Source organism: Clarias gariepinus, chromosome 21 (assembly GCF_024256425.1).
Source record: "Clarias gariepinus isolate MV-2021 ecotype Netherlands chromosome 21, CGAR_prim_01v2, whole genome shotgun sequence".
Classification (NCBI taxonomy): domain Eukaryota; kingdom Metazoa; phylum Chordata; class Actinopteri; order Siluriformes; family Clariidae; genus Clarias; species Clarias gariepinus.
The window spans coordinates 23622726-23637904 of record NC_071120.1 but is presented as its reverse complement, the minus strand read 5'-3'; the positions used below and the strand labels follow the sequence as shown (position 1 = coordinate 23637904).

The 15179-nt window shown below is 36.5% G+C and overlaps 2 protein-coding genes across 2 annotated transcripts; both read left to right on the top strand.

Annotated features, from left to right (window-relative positions):
• The first annotated feature begins 2549 nt into the window (after positions 1 to 2549).
• LOC128509788 (uncharacterized) lies at positions 2550 to 4922 on the top strand. The gene is made up of 4 exons (XM_053481624.1): positions 2550 to 2617; positions 3779 to 3915; positions 4060 to 4187; positions 4297 to 4922. Exons 2-4 carry the CDS (start codon positions 3783 to 3785, stop codon positions 4657 to 4659), a joined length of 624 nt encoding a protein of 207 aa, XP_053337599.1. The 5' UTR covers positions 2550 to 2617; positions 3779 to 3782; the 3' UTR covers positions 4660 to 4922.
• Positions 4923 to 11806: 6884 nt separating this feature from the next.
• LOC128508950 (uncharacterized) lies at positions 11807 to 13493 on the top strand. Its single transcript, XM_053480435.1, has 4 exons — positions 11807 to 11861; positions 12492 to 12628; positions 12773 to 12900; positions 13009 to 13493. The coding sequence occupies exons 2-4, from the start codon at positions 12496 to 12498 to the stop codon at positions 13357 to 13359; spliced, it is 612 nt and encodes a 203-aa protein (XP_053336410.1). The 5' UTR covers positions 11807 to 11861; positions 12492 to 12495; the 3' UTR covers positions 13360 to 13493.
• The last annotated feature ends 1686 nt before the right edge of the window (positions 13494 to 15179 follow it).

The following is a 15179-nucleotide window of genomic DNA, read 5'->3' as shown; positions in this document are numbered from 1 at the left end:
TGCTCTGTCCTTTCAGATCAATAATCAGGCACATTATGCTGAGGCTGATACACAGAGAGAAAATGGATCTTTATCCTCTCTAATAAAACTCGATTTTGCTTCACACTTGCACTGTACACACACGCATACAGACACAAAATAAAATATGTTTTACACACACACACACATGGTCATAGTGTTATAGTAAACAGTACAAGCGCACACTAAAACCTTTCAGGGGAAAAAATTACCCACAGTTCCGCAGCCTCAAGAGAGTTTTAAAACTCTTAGCGTTTAAGCAACTACTGTGTGTGTGTGTGTGTGTGTGTGTGGAGGAGAGAGAGAGAGAGAAGTCTAGATAAAAGATTAGATACGTCATATCTTTAGTTGCTGTATTATTGCATACTATTACCCTGCTGAAAGTCTTAATATGGGACATGATATATACTCAGCAAAAAAAAGAAACGTCCCTTTTTCAGGACTGTGAATTTCAACAATAATGTTGTAAAAATCCAAATAACTTTACCGATCTTCATTGTAAAGGGTTTAAACAATGTTTTCCATGCATGTTTAATTAACCATAATCAATTAATTAACATGCACCTGTGGAATGGTCGTTAAGACCTTACAGCTTACAGAAAGTAGGCATTTAAGGTCACAGTTCTAAAAACGCAGAACACTAAAGAGACTTGTCTACCGACTGTGAAAAACACCTAAAGAAAGATGCCCAGGGTCCCTGCTCATCTGCGTGAATGTGCATGCTGCAGGGAGGCATGAGGACTGCTGATGTGGCTAGGTCTATAAATTGCCATGTCCGCACTGTGAGACACCTAAGACAGTGCTACAGGGAGACAGAAAGGACAGCTGACTATTCTCGCAGTGGAAGACCACGTGTAATCCGAATATCACACCTGCGTGACAGGTACAGGATGGCCACAACAACTGCCCGAGTCACACCAGGAACACACAACCCCTCCATCAGTGCTCAGACTGTCCGCAATAGGCAGTCCATGAGGAGGAGATGCACTGTAGTACTTCAAGCAGCTGGTGGCCACACCAGATACTGACTGGTACTTTTGATTTTGAGCCTCCCTTTATTCAGGGACACATTGTGAAACATTTTTAGTTTATGTCTTATGGTGTCGACTCTTTTAGTGTTTATACAAATATTTACACATTAAGTTTACTGAAAGTAAAAACAGTTGAAAGTGAGAGGACGTTTCTTTTTTTGCTGAGTATGTATATATATATATATATATATATATATATATATATATATATAGATATGCGTTTTGCACACAATCCATATCGTATATTCAATTATATATATATATAATATGGGTAATAGTATGCAATAGTACAGCAACTGAAGATATGACGTATCTAATCTTTGCAATCTAGGCCTTAGTTAGTTTAGTTTTTCTGTTAATTTATGTTGTAATTTTATGTTTAGATGTAGAATCTTAGGATTTTATGTTGCATGTAGCACCTTGGTCCTGGAGGAACGTTGTTTCGTTTCACTGTGTACTAACTGTATATAGTTGAAGTGACAATAAAGCCTACTTAAACTTGAGCCTAAACTTGAAGAAAAAAAACGTTGGCTCAGTTGTGATCACGTGACACTCAACGTCAAAACAAGAAGCGCATGTGTGATACATGATACTCGGTCCTCGTAAACCAAGACTTGTTCTTTTTTCAAGTCAAAATTTATAAAAAATCTTTACTAGTCTTGCAGAACACTCAAACACTCACAAACCGCATTATTCGCAATCTGAGGTTTCACTGTATTTGATATAACTAAATTTATAATGATGGCTACACTCCAAGAAACACAATGCCGAATGGATAATGTCAATCCAGTCATAGAGGTGTTGCTATAGTCGTGCGGACAATAAATCCGAGGAAAGTGTTTTACAAATATGTGAATTCCCCTTAAGTCTACATCTGTGCCTTAACGAGTCAAAGCTGTTTCAGTGATATTGCATCAGGCAATGAAAACAGTATGTGTTTTATTGTGTGAATTACAAGTAAGAGGGATAATCGATACATTAAAACCAAGCATAGTGCAGAGCCCTTAACTTAATGGAGGAATTATGGTTGGGGAAAAATAAATTTGATATACATATATATATATATATATATATATATATATATATACAGTATAATATATGTAAAACATGCTTTCCTTTTTCTGTGTTTTAGTGTTGGTATTTTTTATGCACTGCGGATGAGCTCTTTCCTCTTATTTTTTTTCCTGGGGGTATTTTAGAGAAAGTCCCACATGGGGAACAGTCAGTTCATGATCCACCAACGAGCCACCAGCAATGTGGACTGTAGGAATTAACGACTGCTACATCCCTCTCCTCTCTTATAACCCTAGAATAACATTTGTTCAGTCACCTTCCTTGGCAATTTTAATTTTTGTTGCCTCAACATAAAAATAAAATGGATAAAATCACTTCATTTAGAGAACGCCCGATTCTGTACTGACTAGTTGAGGGTGGGCGGGCGTAACATGAGCGCGTGGGCAGCGGACGTGTTTAAGGCCGCGAAGCGCGCGCTATTCTGCAAGTCGCCCGAACGGCTGGTGAGAGTGCGCGTGCTTTTCTTTACTCACAGAAACGCTCACTTAAAGCAGGTCAGTGTCGCTCTTATACACATAATAACGTCTGATATATTTTATTAACACGCTTTTTAAAACTCTTAACGTTTAAGCAACTATTGTGTGTGTGTGTGTGTGTGTGTGTGAGAGAGAGAGAGAGAAGTCTAGATAAAAGATTAGATAGAGACTAGCATTACTATTACTATTACCCTGCTGAAAGTCTTAATATGGGACATGATATATGCACATTGTGCATATATCATGTCCCATATTAAGACTTTCAGCAGGGTAATAGTAATGCAATAATACAGCAACTAAAGATATGACGTATCTAAACTTTTATTTAGATTTCAAACGCGGCACACTCTCTCTCTCTCTCTCTCACACACACACACACACACAGTAGTTGCTGACTTTATATATATATATATATATATATATATATATATATATATAAATATATAATTGATTTTAACTAAAACAGGTTTAGTGTTTTATATATATATATATATATATATATATATATATATATATATATATATATATAGAGGTGTAGTAGTTATCACTGTGGCTTTCCATGTTCAGGGTCAAGGGTTCGATTCCTCACTTTGGTCTGTGTGCATGAAGTTTGTATCCGCATGTATATTGAGTTCTCCAGGTACTCAGATTCAAGAGTCCAAAAACATGCAGGATAGACTAATTGGAATTTCCAAATTGCAAGTAGTTAGTTTGTGTGTTTTTGTACCCTGCGATGGACTGGCACCCCATCCATAATGTAACAAACCCTGAGTGCTCCAGTTTTCCTATGACCCTATACAGGACAAGTGGTATTGAGAATTAGTGAGTTTGAGTTTTTTAAAGAAGTCTTATTTCTTCCCGGACTATGGTTTTTCAGGCACAATCTATTTGTGCAAATTACCATCTAGATTAATTTTTTTTATTTTTTTTTTATTTTATGGATCTGCTGGTAGAACAAGTCCTTTGTGGTACTTTGGCTGCTGACCAAGGTGCTGAGTTTCAGCTTTTTTTTTTGCTGCAGTGTTACTTGTATTGGAGGCACACAGTGAAAATGACGTTTTAACAGTGTGAATTCAGAATTAAGGACTTTGTTACTTGTCTTTTTTTACTTCCTTTTAGTTAATTTATGTTGTGAATTTTGAATGAAGGTGTTTTTTTAATTTTAATTCTAATTTACAGAAACATGATCACTCCTCCAAAAGTCCAAATCATAGCACATTTAGAGGTCATTGGTGGAAGATTCGCCAAGATTCAGTCATCAAGAGCCAAAGGGGCTGTTTTGATCGTTGACCATACACAGACTAATGAGCAAGACTGTAAGCAAATAATTAATTAATAATTTTTTTGTTGTGTTAAGTCCTGTTATATAACCTCTATACTATATGGTATCACTACTATCTGGTTGCTACAACATTATTAAAATTAATAATTGGTATTTGTTGTGTCTTTTAATCCTTTAGCGACTGTGCACTTAATCTCAAGCAGCGAAGACAAAAATGTCTATGTGGCAATCTGCTTGAGGATGAAAGACAATATATATTATCCTGTAGTAGAGCGGGACACGGTCACAGAAAGTGTCTCAATGAGGGTAATTATATGCTGCATCTATAAAAATAAAAAAAACTTGCATACTTTATTATAAATAGGTATATTGATTGAAAAGGTGTGTAAATTGAATTTCAATGTAAATTTTTCAGCTTGAGCCCACAACCAAGCCACTGGCCGAATTCCCTAAGAGATACCTGTTTAAATGGGATTCAAATGGTCAGTTTGGCAGCCTCTGCTCAATGGAAGAACCTGGACAATATCTGGCTGTTAAAGACAGCATCATCATCCTCAGCTCCCTTCGAGACGAAAGTTTCAGAATTAATCTAAACAATGTGGAAAGCAATAAGATTGTCAGTTTCCAACCTTATATCTCAAAGCCTCATTTTATCATTTGTAAGAGGCTCACATATACAGACACGATGGAAGACAACGAAATTCCACTGTCGCCACCATGTATATATGGGGGTTTGAAGGAAGGCACAAAGGACTTTTTTCGTGAATGGCAAACATAGCTAAACTATTGTAACATATTTTGTTGGAAATTTTAGTCATAGCATTATGATTACATACTACAATTGTGATGATAATAATAATGGTGATGATGTAACATACTATCATGTGGCATTGTAAATATTTTTTTTTTATTATGTAAACCGTAGAAATATAAAAATTATGAAATGCTGTATGTATATATCTTCATTTTTAAGACATCCACAATCACTTTTTTTTTTTACTAGACTTAAATACATGTCTTTTTTTTTTATTAGAAAGGAATCAGAATATCCAGGTATATATATTTTTAATGCAGAAACTGACAAAGAATGAATATTTAAGGTCTGTGGTTATTTAATAAAGCATATAATACATATTTATTTCACAGAAGGACTCTTATTTTCTTTTAAAAGTCTGTTCTTAAAACAAAACAATGTGAACCTTGGGTACCATCAAAAATCCCATACTCCACGTCACAGAAAGTAAACATTACATGGCATTAATGTGCTTATACTTAAAACTTGATATTGTAGTTTACTAAAGTATAGTAATGTTTATAATAATAGGCTATTAAATGATAAATTATGTAATACATTTAGACCACACTACTAACAGTTTGCTGCACAATCACACAAAAAAATTGTTATTTTAATAACATTTCTAATTGTTTTGTATCTTTCACATTCAGGTAAGTGTCTATTGAACTACACAATATAAACAAAATTATTTGGCCAATGCTGCAATGACATTGTATGCAAAAACATACACTTCAATGTGGAGTTGATCCTCTTTTTGTAGCTATAACAGCTTCCAATCTTCTTACAAGGCTGTTCACAAGATTTTGGAGTGTTTCTGTGGGAATTCGTCCCCATCCATTTTGTAGAGCATTTATGAGCTTAGGCACTGATGTTGGACGAGAAGACCTGGCTTGCAATATGATTGAAACACCTCAATTCAACAAATAACAGGTTTGGCCAAATACAGGATTTGTTCATATAGTATAGGCGTGCCACCTTGGTGATGCCATTGCTTAAAAAAGTTATATAATAATCAAATAATTCAGTCAGAGAAATATAATAGAAAACTGTTTGTCCAGTGCAGTATTCCCATCTCAGTTTAATACTAAGCTTGGTTTTATTTTCATGAATTTCACCTGTGTTCTCTGGGTCTGTTGTAGGCTATGGATTCACAGCTAGATTAGATTAGATTAGATAAGATTAGATTCAACCTTATTGTCATTGTGCAAACTACATGTACTGTACATAGCCAATGAAAAACAGTTAGCATCTAACCAGAAAAACAGTTTTTCTTAAAAAAAAATTATCCACCCTCTAAAGGTCCTAAGCAGTGCAATTGCTGTACCACACTGAGATGCTGTTTGTAATTCTGACAGGATAAAGGGCTTAGTATAAAGGTAAGTGCAAATAATAAATATATTTTCTCCTTTGTATCTAAAATTTATGGTCTGACTCCTTAGTTCATTATAATAGTTTTAGTTTTCTTTGTTTTCCTACCAGGTCTCACAGAGCAGCTCCAGATGGTCATCCTAAAATGCTTGATTGCTTAATGCAACCTCCTTAAAATCAATCTCATATTGATTATTGATATGCGTATTCCTTCACACTTCTAATTAATTTCTTGTAAGTATGTGTGTTATATGTTTGGCAGCAGGTGTTTAAAACAGCGAAGCGCACACTATTCTGCAAGTCGCCTAAACGGCTGGTGAGGCTGTGCGTGCTCTTCTTCACTCACGGAAACGCTCACCTAAAGCAGGTCAGTTTTGTTCTTATACAAATGATAATGTCTGATCTATATTATTAACACGTTTTATTAAACTCTTAACATTTAAGCAACTACTGTTTCCAAGTAAAAATGGATTTTTTTGTATGCAGAACACTCGCAAACCGCATTACTCACAATCTGAGGTTTCACTGTATTTGATATAACTAGATTTATAATGATGGCTACACTCCAAGAAACACATATGTATTTTACATATATATGTAAATATTTTACATATATATGTAAAACATGCTTTCCTGGCTTTCCTTTTTCTGTGTTTTAGTGTTGGTATTTTTTATGTGATATTCCGTTGCACTGTATTGTCCTTCATGTTAATTGCTCACAGGTGACTAGAGTTAAAAATTGAGTCTTAGGTTTACACAGTCTCTTTGACTTGCTTCTGTTATTGTTGTCGCTGTTTTTGATCCCTGTTCTGTTGTAATTCCCATTCAAGTTATTTTTTTGTGTTTATGTTTGTTTATATCAGTAGGTAGACTTGTGCTGTGTCTACGACTTATAAATTATTACAGAATACAAGACCTATACTTTAGCACTGCGGATGAGCTCTTTCATCTTATTTTTTTTCCTGGGGGTATTTTAGAGAAAGTCCCACATGGGGAACAGTCAGTTCATGATCCACCAACGAGCCACCAGCAATGTGGACTGTAGGAATTAACGACTGCTACATCCCTCTCCTCTCTTATAACCCTAGAATAACATTTGCCCAGTCACCTTCCTTGGCATTTTTCATTTTTGTTGCCTCAACATGAAAATAAAATGGATAAAATAATTTCATTTAGAGAACACCCCTACACACACACACTTTAAATTTAAAGATGTGTTTTTTTTTAATGTGAAGCAAACAACAAAATAACAGAAAACGTCCCTGTGCATAAATATATATATACACGTTTTATTTATACACACACACACACACACACACACACATATATATATATATATGTGTGTGTGTGTGTGTGTGTGTGTGTGTGTATAAATAAAACGTGTATATATCACGCTAAGCCTGCCTACCCCCAACTAAAGGATTATTAGGAACACCATACTTTTGCAAGCCACTCGGATTACGAGTAACGTGGTTTACGAGTGTTCCGCAAGACGAGCAAAGATTTTTAATAAAATGTAACTTGAAAAACGAGCATTGTACTGGTTTACGAGCAACGAGTATCATGTTTCACGCATGCTCTTCTTGTTTTAACGCCGAGCGTCACGTGATCACAACTGAGCCAACGGGTTTTCTCTCTCTTGCGCTGCGGAATCGTCACCCTGCTGGGTCTTAGTGCTCGTTTCTTACTGGTATATTCAACATTTATGCACGCGTGAAATGTTTACTGTAACACTGGACCACGTGTGTGTGTAAAACATATTTTATTTTGTGTTCGGAAGCGCGTGTGTACAGCACGTGTACTGTTTTTATTAACACACGTGTGTGCGCATGAGTAAGGCAAAAGAAATTCTCAATACAGATGTTAAAAATCTATTTTCTTTCTCATCGCGGTGTGTGTGCGTGCGACGAGCGTAATTAGACACTGTGCTGGCTGTGTGTGTGTGTGTTTGTGTTTGAAACCCCAATTCACAAAAACACACACGCACAGAAATGAAGGCAAGAGACACACATTCTGCTCTCTGAAGAAACTTTGTCGCAAACCTTTTCAGAGGTAAGGTGCTGGGCCATTTGTTTGTTTAACTTTACAGCAGTGATTCTGTTAGTTTGCGCTCACACGAGTGTCATTAGCGATGTCTATTGCTTTTTTTTTTTAGATAAAACAGTGTAGCGGGAGAGAGACGTTGATTTATGGCCGCTGTTTACAGAAGTGTAGTCCAGTGCGGGAGCTGCATTGTGGGTAATGCAGTCCGGTGTGTGTGAAAGCGAATGCGAGATTTAAGCTAGGATATGGAGCCTATGTTTTTTTTGTTGGATTTAAGTGCAGGATCCACCCGAAAGTTTGTACAAGACGAACGAGAGAACAAGGTTTAAACGAGAGGAGAAAGTTTTAATGTGTAAAATGAGGAGGGGAAGACAGGAGGGGCTAAAAGCAGGAGTCTACACTAAGTCATACACACACACATACACACACACGCACAAAGGTAAAGGGCAGGTCAATTTGTTTTATTTTTACTTAATATTTTGGATTAATTATTTTTATGTATTTATTTTTATTTTAGAACGAATAATTTAAGTTTCCATTATTTCCTATGGGAAAATTAAATTTGTTTTACGAGTGTTTTGGAATACGAGCCCACTTCCGGAACGAATTTTGCCTGTGCTTAGTCACAACTCACCTCAGGTCAACAATGTCACAAGAGAGGCTGTCTGCACTTGTTATTCTCTCCATTGAGCACAAAGTCAGAAAACCAGTGGATATGGAGTCAGGAATAACAAAGTTTGTGGAAGCCAAAGCTTGCAAGGCCAGATTTTAGTGTCTTGGCCTACACTATTTACCCCAGCCATGCACACAATAAGACTAATTATTAAAAAAAAAAATAATGACATAATTAAGTTGGCTTGAGAAAGCCAACTTACTGATATCCGACTTAAACTTATTATTATTATTCTGAGACTAAAATTTTCAAACGCATCTCCTCCTAGAGCTTTAACTCCACTAACTCCAAACTCAGCCCAGACCTTCAGACTGATCTCACGGGGTGTGCTATATCTTTTCTAACTGATTGGACTTACTAATTGCCCCGCAGGGGCAATTAACCGCCCCAAAAATCCCATTGACTTAACATTGATAGAATTTTGACGGTTTGTTGCGCAGAGAGGGAATTTTGTAGAAACGTTAAATTAACCCTATTTGAAGATGTTTGCAGCCTTTGTCAAAAGATACCATGCACAAGGGTATAAGTTTTACCCCCGGGGCAAGAGAGGTCCCCAATTTGCCCCATTGACATATAATGGGGATTTTGGCGATGAACTAGTCCCGCACCATTTATCGTAGACCCATGAGTGAGGTGTCAAAGCGTGCAGAATATTCGGGAATAGTTTTCTATGACTTTACTAAGGGGTGGGCGGTTAATTGCCCCCGCAGGGGGCAATTAACCGTCCCATTGACTTATAATGGGGATTTTAGCGAATTATAACTGGTCCCGCACCGTTCATCGTAAACCAACAAATGAGGTGTCAAACCGTGCGCCTTATTCAAGAATGGGGTGCTGTGACCTTTCTAAGGGGTGGGTGGTTAATTGCCCCCGCAGGGGGCAATTAACCACCCACAGACTTAACATTGAGACCAACATTGCCCGAGTCCCATGAGTGAGGTGTCAAACCGTGCGCCTTATTCGGGGATCGGGTGCTGTGACTCTTCTAAGGGGTGGGTGTTAATTGCCCCCGCAGGGGGCAATAAACCACCCACAGACTTAACATTGAGACCAACATTGACCGAATCCCATGAGTTAGGTGTCAAACCGTGCGCCCTATTCGGGAATGGGTTGCCGTGACTCTTCTAAGGGGTGGGTGGTTAATTGCCCCCGCAGGGGGCAATTAACCACCCACAGACTTAACATTAAAACCAACTTTGACCAAGTCCCATGAGTGAGGTGTCAAACTGTGCGCCTTATTCGGGAATGGGGTGCTGTGACTTTTCTAAGGGGTGGGTGATCAATTGCCCTCGCAGGGGGCAATTAACCCCCCACAGACTTAACATTGAGACTAACTTTGCCCGAGTGCCATGAGTGAGGTGTCAAACCGTGCGCCTTTTTCGGGAATGGTGTGCTATGACTTTTGGTAGGGATCCGTCGCACGGTTTTCCCGAAATTCCCAAATAACCACCCTATTTTCCCCTATTCATTTCAAGGGGAAATGGCCCGAAAAAGGGTGAAAACATGGGTCACTTTGAAAGCTTACCGTTCGGCCATAATTTGTCGTAGAAACATCATTCAAAGTTTAAACGGGTCACAAGACTTTGGACTTTTACGGATTGGGTCCATGTTTTGATAACTTTCACGGTTGCTTCACGAGAGCAGCTTAAGTTTGATGAAAATTTTGATTTTCCACCATGCGTGCCACTGTCAACTGCCATATTCACAGAGTGTGAATCGGAGGGTGTCTTTACACTGTCACCACGTCAATATAATACACTCTACGGGCATGAGGATTCAATATGTCGTAGTCAGGAAGTTCCTGCCACTTACGGTGAAAGAATTTTCGCGATCGGACCTACGGTTCTCGGTTGGGAAGCGTTTGTTTGAGAGCTTAATTATTACAGTTTGCGGTTCTCTGTGTCTGTCACAGAAGAGTGTGCGTGCGCATGCACGACCCATCCCCCACACCACCACCCCCCACACCACCATCCCCCACAACCCCCACCTCACTAATGCCAATTAGACTCAATCAAACTTCTCTTCTATGTACTATTTCTAACCCATTCAAATTCACACTTCAAAACTTCCATCTCCGGCTTTCTCAAGCCAACTTAAAGTTTGTCTAAACAAACTTTTATATCTAGTTTTCATATTATTCTTAATCCAACACCCTAATATTCATATCTTTTTCCCACCCACTAAATCTCATTTGATTCAAGACTTTTATAAAATTTATTAATCCGAGAGGATAATTGCTTTGTCTTGGTTACAGTTGCTTTGATTAATTGATTTGATTAATTCTCTTGGAAGAGAAGGAAAGACATTTAAGGAGGAGAAAGCAAAGAGAGAGAGAGAGAGAGAGAGAGACATCCAAATCAAATAAAATCAATAAAGGAAAAGAAGAGAGATGCAAAGACAATACAAAAAAGAGGAGAGTAAATATAGTAATGTCGAAGAGAAACAGTAAAATGCATTAAATGGGTTGAAAGGAGAAGGTGAAGTAGCAGGAGAAATACATAAAATGAAAAGCATTAAAGGGACAGAAGAAGTAAGACAGACAAACAGAGTAAAGAAGAGTAAGGATAAGAGGTAATCATTTTAATAAGTATTCTTTGATATTATTTGTGTCACTCCACTGACCTGTCATGGGTTTTCTTACTTTACTTAAACAGCATAGAAGACAGAGGCCAATCGTCAACTATTAATCTGCTGATCATGTTGAAATACAAATTGTATGTTTTGTTGTTGTTTTGTTTTCTCCAGGTCTGTTCTAGACATCTACTGTGGATAAGATTGCTGTGGGATGACGAGTGAATGGAAGTTTAAGGTAAGACTTTTAAAATAGCACTGAATGCAAAGGGCCCCATATCCATGTTCGCCTTGATCCCCCAAATTGCTAAATCTGCCACTGCATATCTATCTATCTATCTATCTATCTATCTATCTATCTATCTATCTATCTATCTATATTATATATAAAACATGCTGTACTGACTAGTTGGGGGTGGGCGAGCAGGTGTTTAAAACCGTGAAGTGCGCGCTATTTTGCAAGTCGCCTGAACAGCTGGTGAGGCTGCGCGTGCTCTTCTTCACTCACAGAAACGCTCACCTAAAGCAGGTCAGTGTCGCTCTTATACACATAATAACGTCTGATATATTTTATTAACACGCTTTATTAAACTCTTAACGTTTAAGCAACTACTGTGTGTGTGTGTGTGTGAGAGAGAGAAAGTGTGTGCTGCGTGTGAAGTCTAGATAAAAGATAAGATATCTCATATCTTTAGTTGCTGTACTATTGCATACTATTACCCTGCTGAAAGTCTTAATATGAGACATGATATACGGAGACACACACACACACATTATATATATATATATATATATACTCGTATATATATATATACATCCTATATTTTACACAATCTATTTGTACAGATTACCATCTACATTACAATCTTATTTAGATCTGCGGGAAAAACAAGTGCTATAATTATCTTAGGATATGATTATCTTTAGGAGTGCTAAACTTTGTGGTACTTTGGCTGCTGACCAAGGTGCTGAGTTTCAGATTTTTTTGGCTGCAGTGTTACTTGTATTGGAGGCACACAGTGAAAATGACGTTTTAGCAGTGTGAATTATGCATTAAGGACTTTGTTACTTTTCTTTTTTTTTATTTACTTCCTTTTAGTTGATTTATGTTGTGAATGTTGAGTGAATGTGTTTTTTTTATTTTAATTCTAATTTACAGAAACATGATCACTCCTTCAAAAGTCCAAATCATAGCACATTTAGAGGTCATTGGTGGAAGATTCGCCAAGATTCAGTCATCAAGAGCCAAAGGGGCTGTTTTAATCGTTGACCATACACAGACTAATGAGCAAGACTGTAAGCAAATAATTTATTAATAATTTTTTTGTTGTGTTAAGTCCTGTTATATAACCTCTATACTATATGGTATCACTACTATCTGGTTGCTACAACATTATTAAAATTAATAATTGGTATTTGTTGTGTCTTTTAATCCTTTAGCGACTGTGCACTTAATACCAAGCAGCGAAGACAAAAATGTCTATGTGGCAATCTGCTTGAGGATGAAAGACAATATATATTATCCTGTAGTAGAGCGGGACACGGTCACAGAAAGTGTCTCAATGAGGGTAATTATATGCTGCATCTATAAAAAAAAAAAAACTTGCATACTTTATTATAAATAGGTATATTGATTGAAAAGGTGTGTAAATTGAATTTCAATGTAAATTTTTCAGCTTGAGCCCACAACCAAGCCACTGGCCGAATTCCCTAAGAGATACCTGTTCAAATGGGATTCAAATGGTCAGTTTGGCAGCCTCTGCTCAATGGAAGAACCTGGACAATATCTATCTGTTAAAGACAGCATCATCATCCTCAGCTCCCTTCGAGACGAAAGTTTCAGAATTAATCTAAACAATGTGGAAAGCAATAAGATTGTCAGTTTCCAACCTTATATCTCAAAGCCTCATTTTATCATTTGTAAGAGGATTACATATACAGACACGATGGAAGACAACGAAATTCCACTGTCGCCACCATGTATATATGGGGGTTTGAAGGAAGGCACAAAGGACTTTTTTTCGTGAATGGCAAACATAGCTAAACTATTGTAACATATTTTGTTGGAAATTTTAGTCATAGCATTATGATTACATACTACAATTGTGATGATAATAATAATGGTGATGATGTAACATACTATTGTGTGGCATTGTAAATATTTTTTATTATTATGTAAACCGTATAAATATATAAATTATGAAATGCTGTATGTATATATCTTTATTTTTAAGACATCCACAATCACTTTTTTTATTACTAGACTTAAATACTTCATTAAATCATGTCTTTTTTTATTAGAAAGGAATCAGAATATCCAGGTATATATATTTTTAATGCAGAAACTGACAAAGAATGAATATTTAAGGTCTGTGGTTATTTAATAAAGCATATAATACATGTTTATTTCACAGAAAGACTCTTTTTTCTTTTAAAAAGCTGTTTAAAAAAAAAAACAATGTGAACCTTGGGTACCATTAAAAATCCCATACTTCACGTCACAGAAAGTAAACATTACATGGCATTAATGTGCTTATACTTAAAACTTGATATTGTAGTTTACTACAGTATAATAATGTATATAATAATAGGTTATTAAATGATAAATTACGTAATACATTTAGACCACACTACTAACAGTTTGCTGCACAATCACACAAAAAAATGAGGTACTCTAATAACATTTAGAGTTGTTTTGTATCTTCCATATTCACATCCAGATTAGATTAGATTAGACACGATTCAACTTTATTATCATTATGGAAAGTACATGTAGCCAATGAAAAGCAGTTAGCATATAACCAGAAGTGGCATATTTATAATAAATAACAATGTGTTATACAAACAGAAGGTGGGTAGCTGGGTGCCAATGATTTATTGGACGGTTTTTAAAATTTATTTATTTATTTTTTTATCCACCTTCTAAAGGTCCTGAGCAGTGCAATTGCTGTACCACACTGAGATGCTGTTTGTAAGAATGCTCTCAACGGCACAGCGATAAAAGTTCTCTGGTATCCTGTAACATAGGCTTTTTTTTTTTATTGTGACAGGATAAATCCGTTAGTATAAATGTAAGCGTAAATAATTGATTTATTTTCTCTTTTGTGTCTAAAATTTATGGTCTGACTCCTTAGTTCATTATAATAGCTTTAGTTTTCCTTGTTGTCTCACAGAGCAGCTCCAGATGGTCATCCTAAAATGCTTGATTGCTTAATGCAACCTCCTTCAGCTTAAAATCAATCTCATATTGATTATTGATATGCGTATTACTTCACACTTCTGATTCATTTCTTGTAAGTATGTGTGTGATATGTTTGGCAGCACAATTCCAAAAGAACAGACCATTTCTGGTAGGAATACTGTACATGTGTAATAAATTCAATAGCAGCCTTGTTGCAGCTCTCTCCTCTCTCCTGTTTTGTTGCCTCAACCTGAAAATAAAATGGATTAGTAGAAGGTTTGCATCATTTCATTTAGAGAACACGCCTACAAATTTAAAGATGTGTTGTTGTTTTTTATTTAATGTGAAGCAAACAACAAAATAACAGAAAACGTTACTGTGCATAACTATTCAACCCCCCCCCCCCCCCCTTCTCTCCCCACATGTTAGTTCCAACTTTGAGAAGTGGCCATATAGAAATTGAGATATTTTGTATGTTGAGTTGACAAGCTATGAAAGTCTTTTGTGCAACCTAATCTACTATCTATTGTGAAACCTACATAGAAAGACACCAATCCATTTAAAAGAACTCTCGATTTGTAGAAAAGAATTGCACATTGAAAGTAAAGTATTGTGTGTTTCAGCATGATGTTGGAGGTAAAGAAACTAGAGATGTAGGCCAAGTAA

What these genes read in the sequence shown, in the direction of transcription:
- LOC128508950 (XM_053480435.1), top strand. Translation starts at nt 12,496, where the DNA reads ATGATCACTCCTTCAAAAGTCCAAATCATAGCACATTTAGAGGTCATT. An exon ending in ACAGACTAATGAGCAAGACT is followed by an intron (nt 12,629 to 12,772) that starts GTAAGCAAATAA and finishes TTAATCCTTTAG; the next exon opens with CGACTGTGCACTTAATACCA. An exon ending in CAGAAAGTGTCTCAATGAGG is followed by an intron (nt 12,901 to 13,008) that starts GTAATTATATGC and finishes TAAATTTTTCAG; the next exon opens with CTTGAGCCCACAACCAAGCC.
- LOC128509788 (XM_053481624.1), top strand. Translation starts at nt 3,783, where the DNA reads ATGATCACTCCTCCAAAAGTCCAAATCATAGCACATTTAGAGGTCATT. An exon ending in ACAGACTAATGAGCAAGACT is followed by an intron (nt 3,916 to 4,059) that starts GTAAGCAAATAA and finishes TTAATCCTTTAG; the next exon opens with CGACTGTGCACTTAATCTCA. An exon ending in CAGAAAGTGTCTCAATGAGG is followed by an intron (nt 4,188 to 4,296) that starts GTAATTATATGC and finishes TAAATTTTTCAG; the next exon opens with CTTGAGCCCACAACCAAGCC.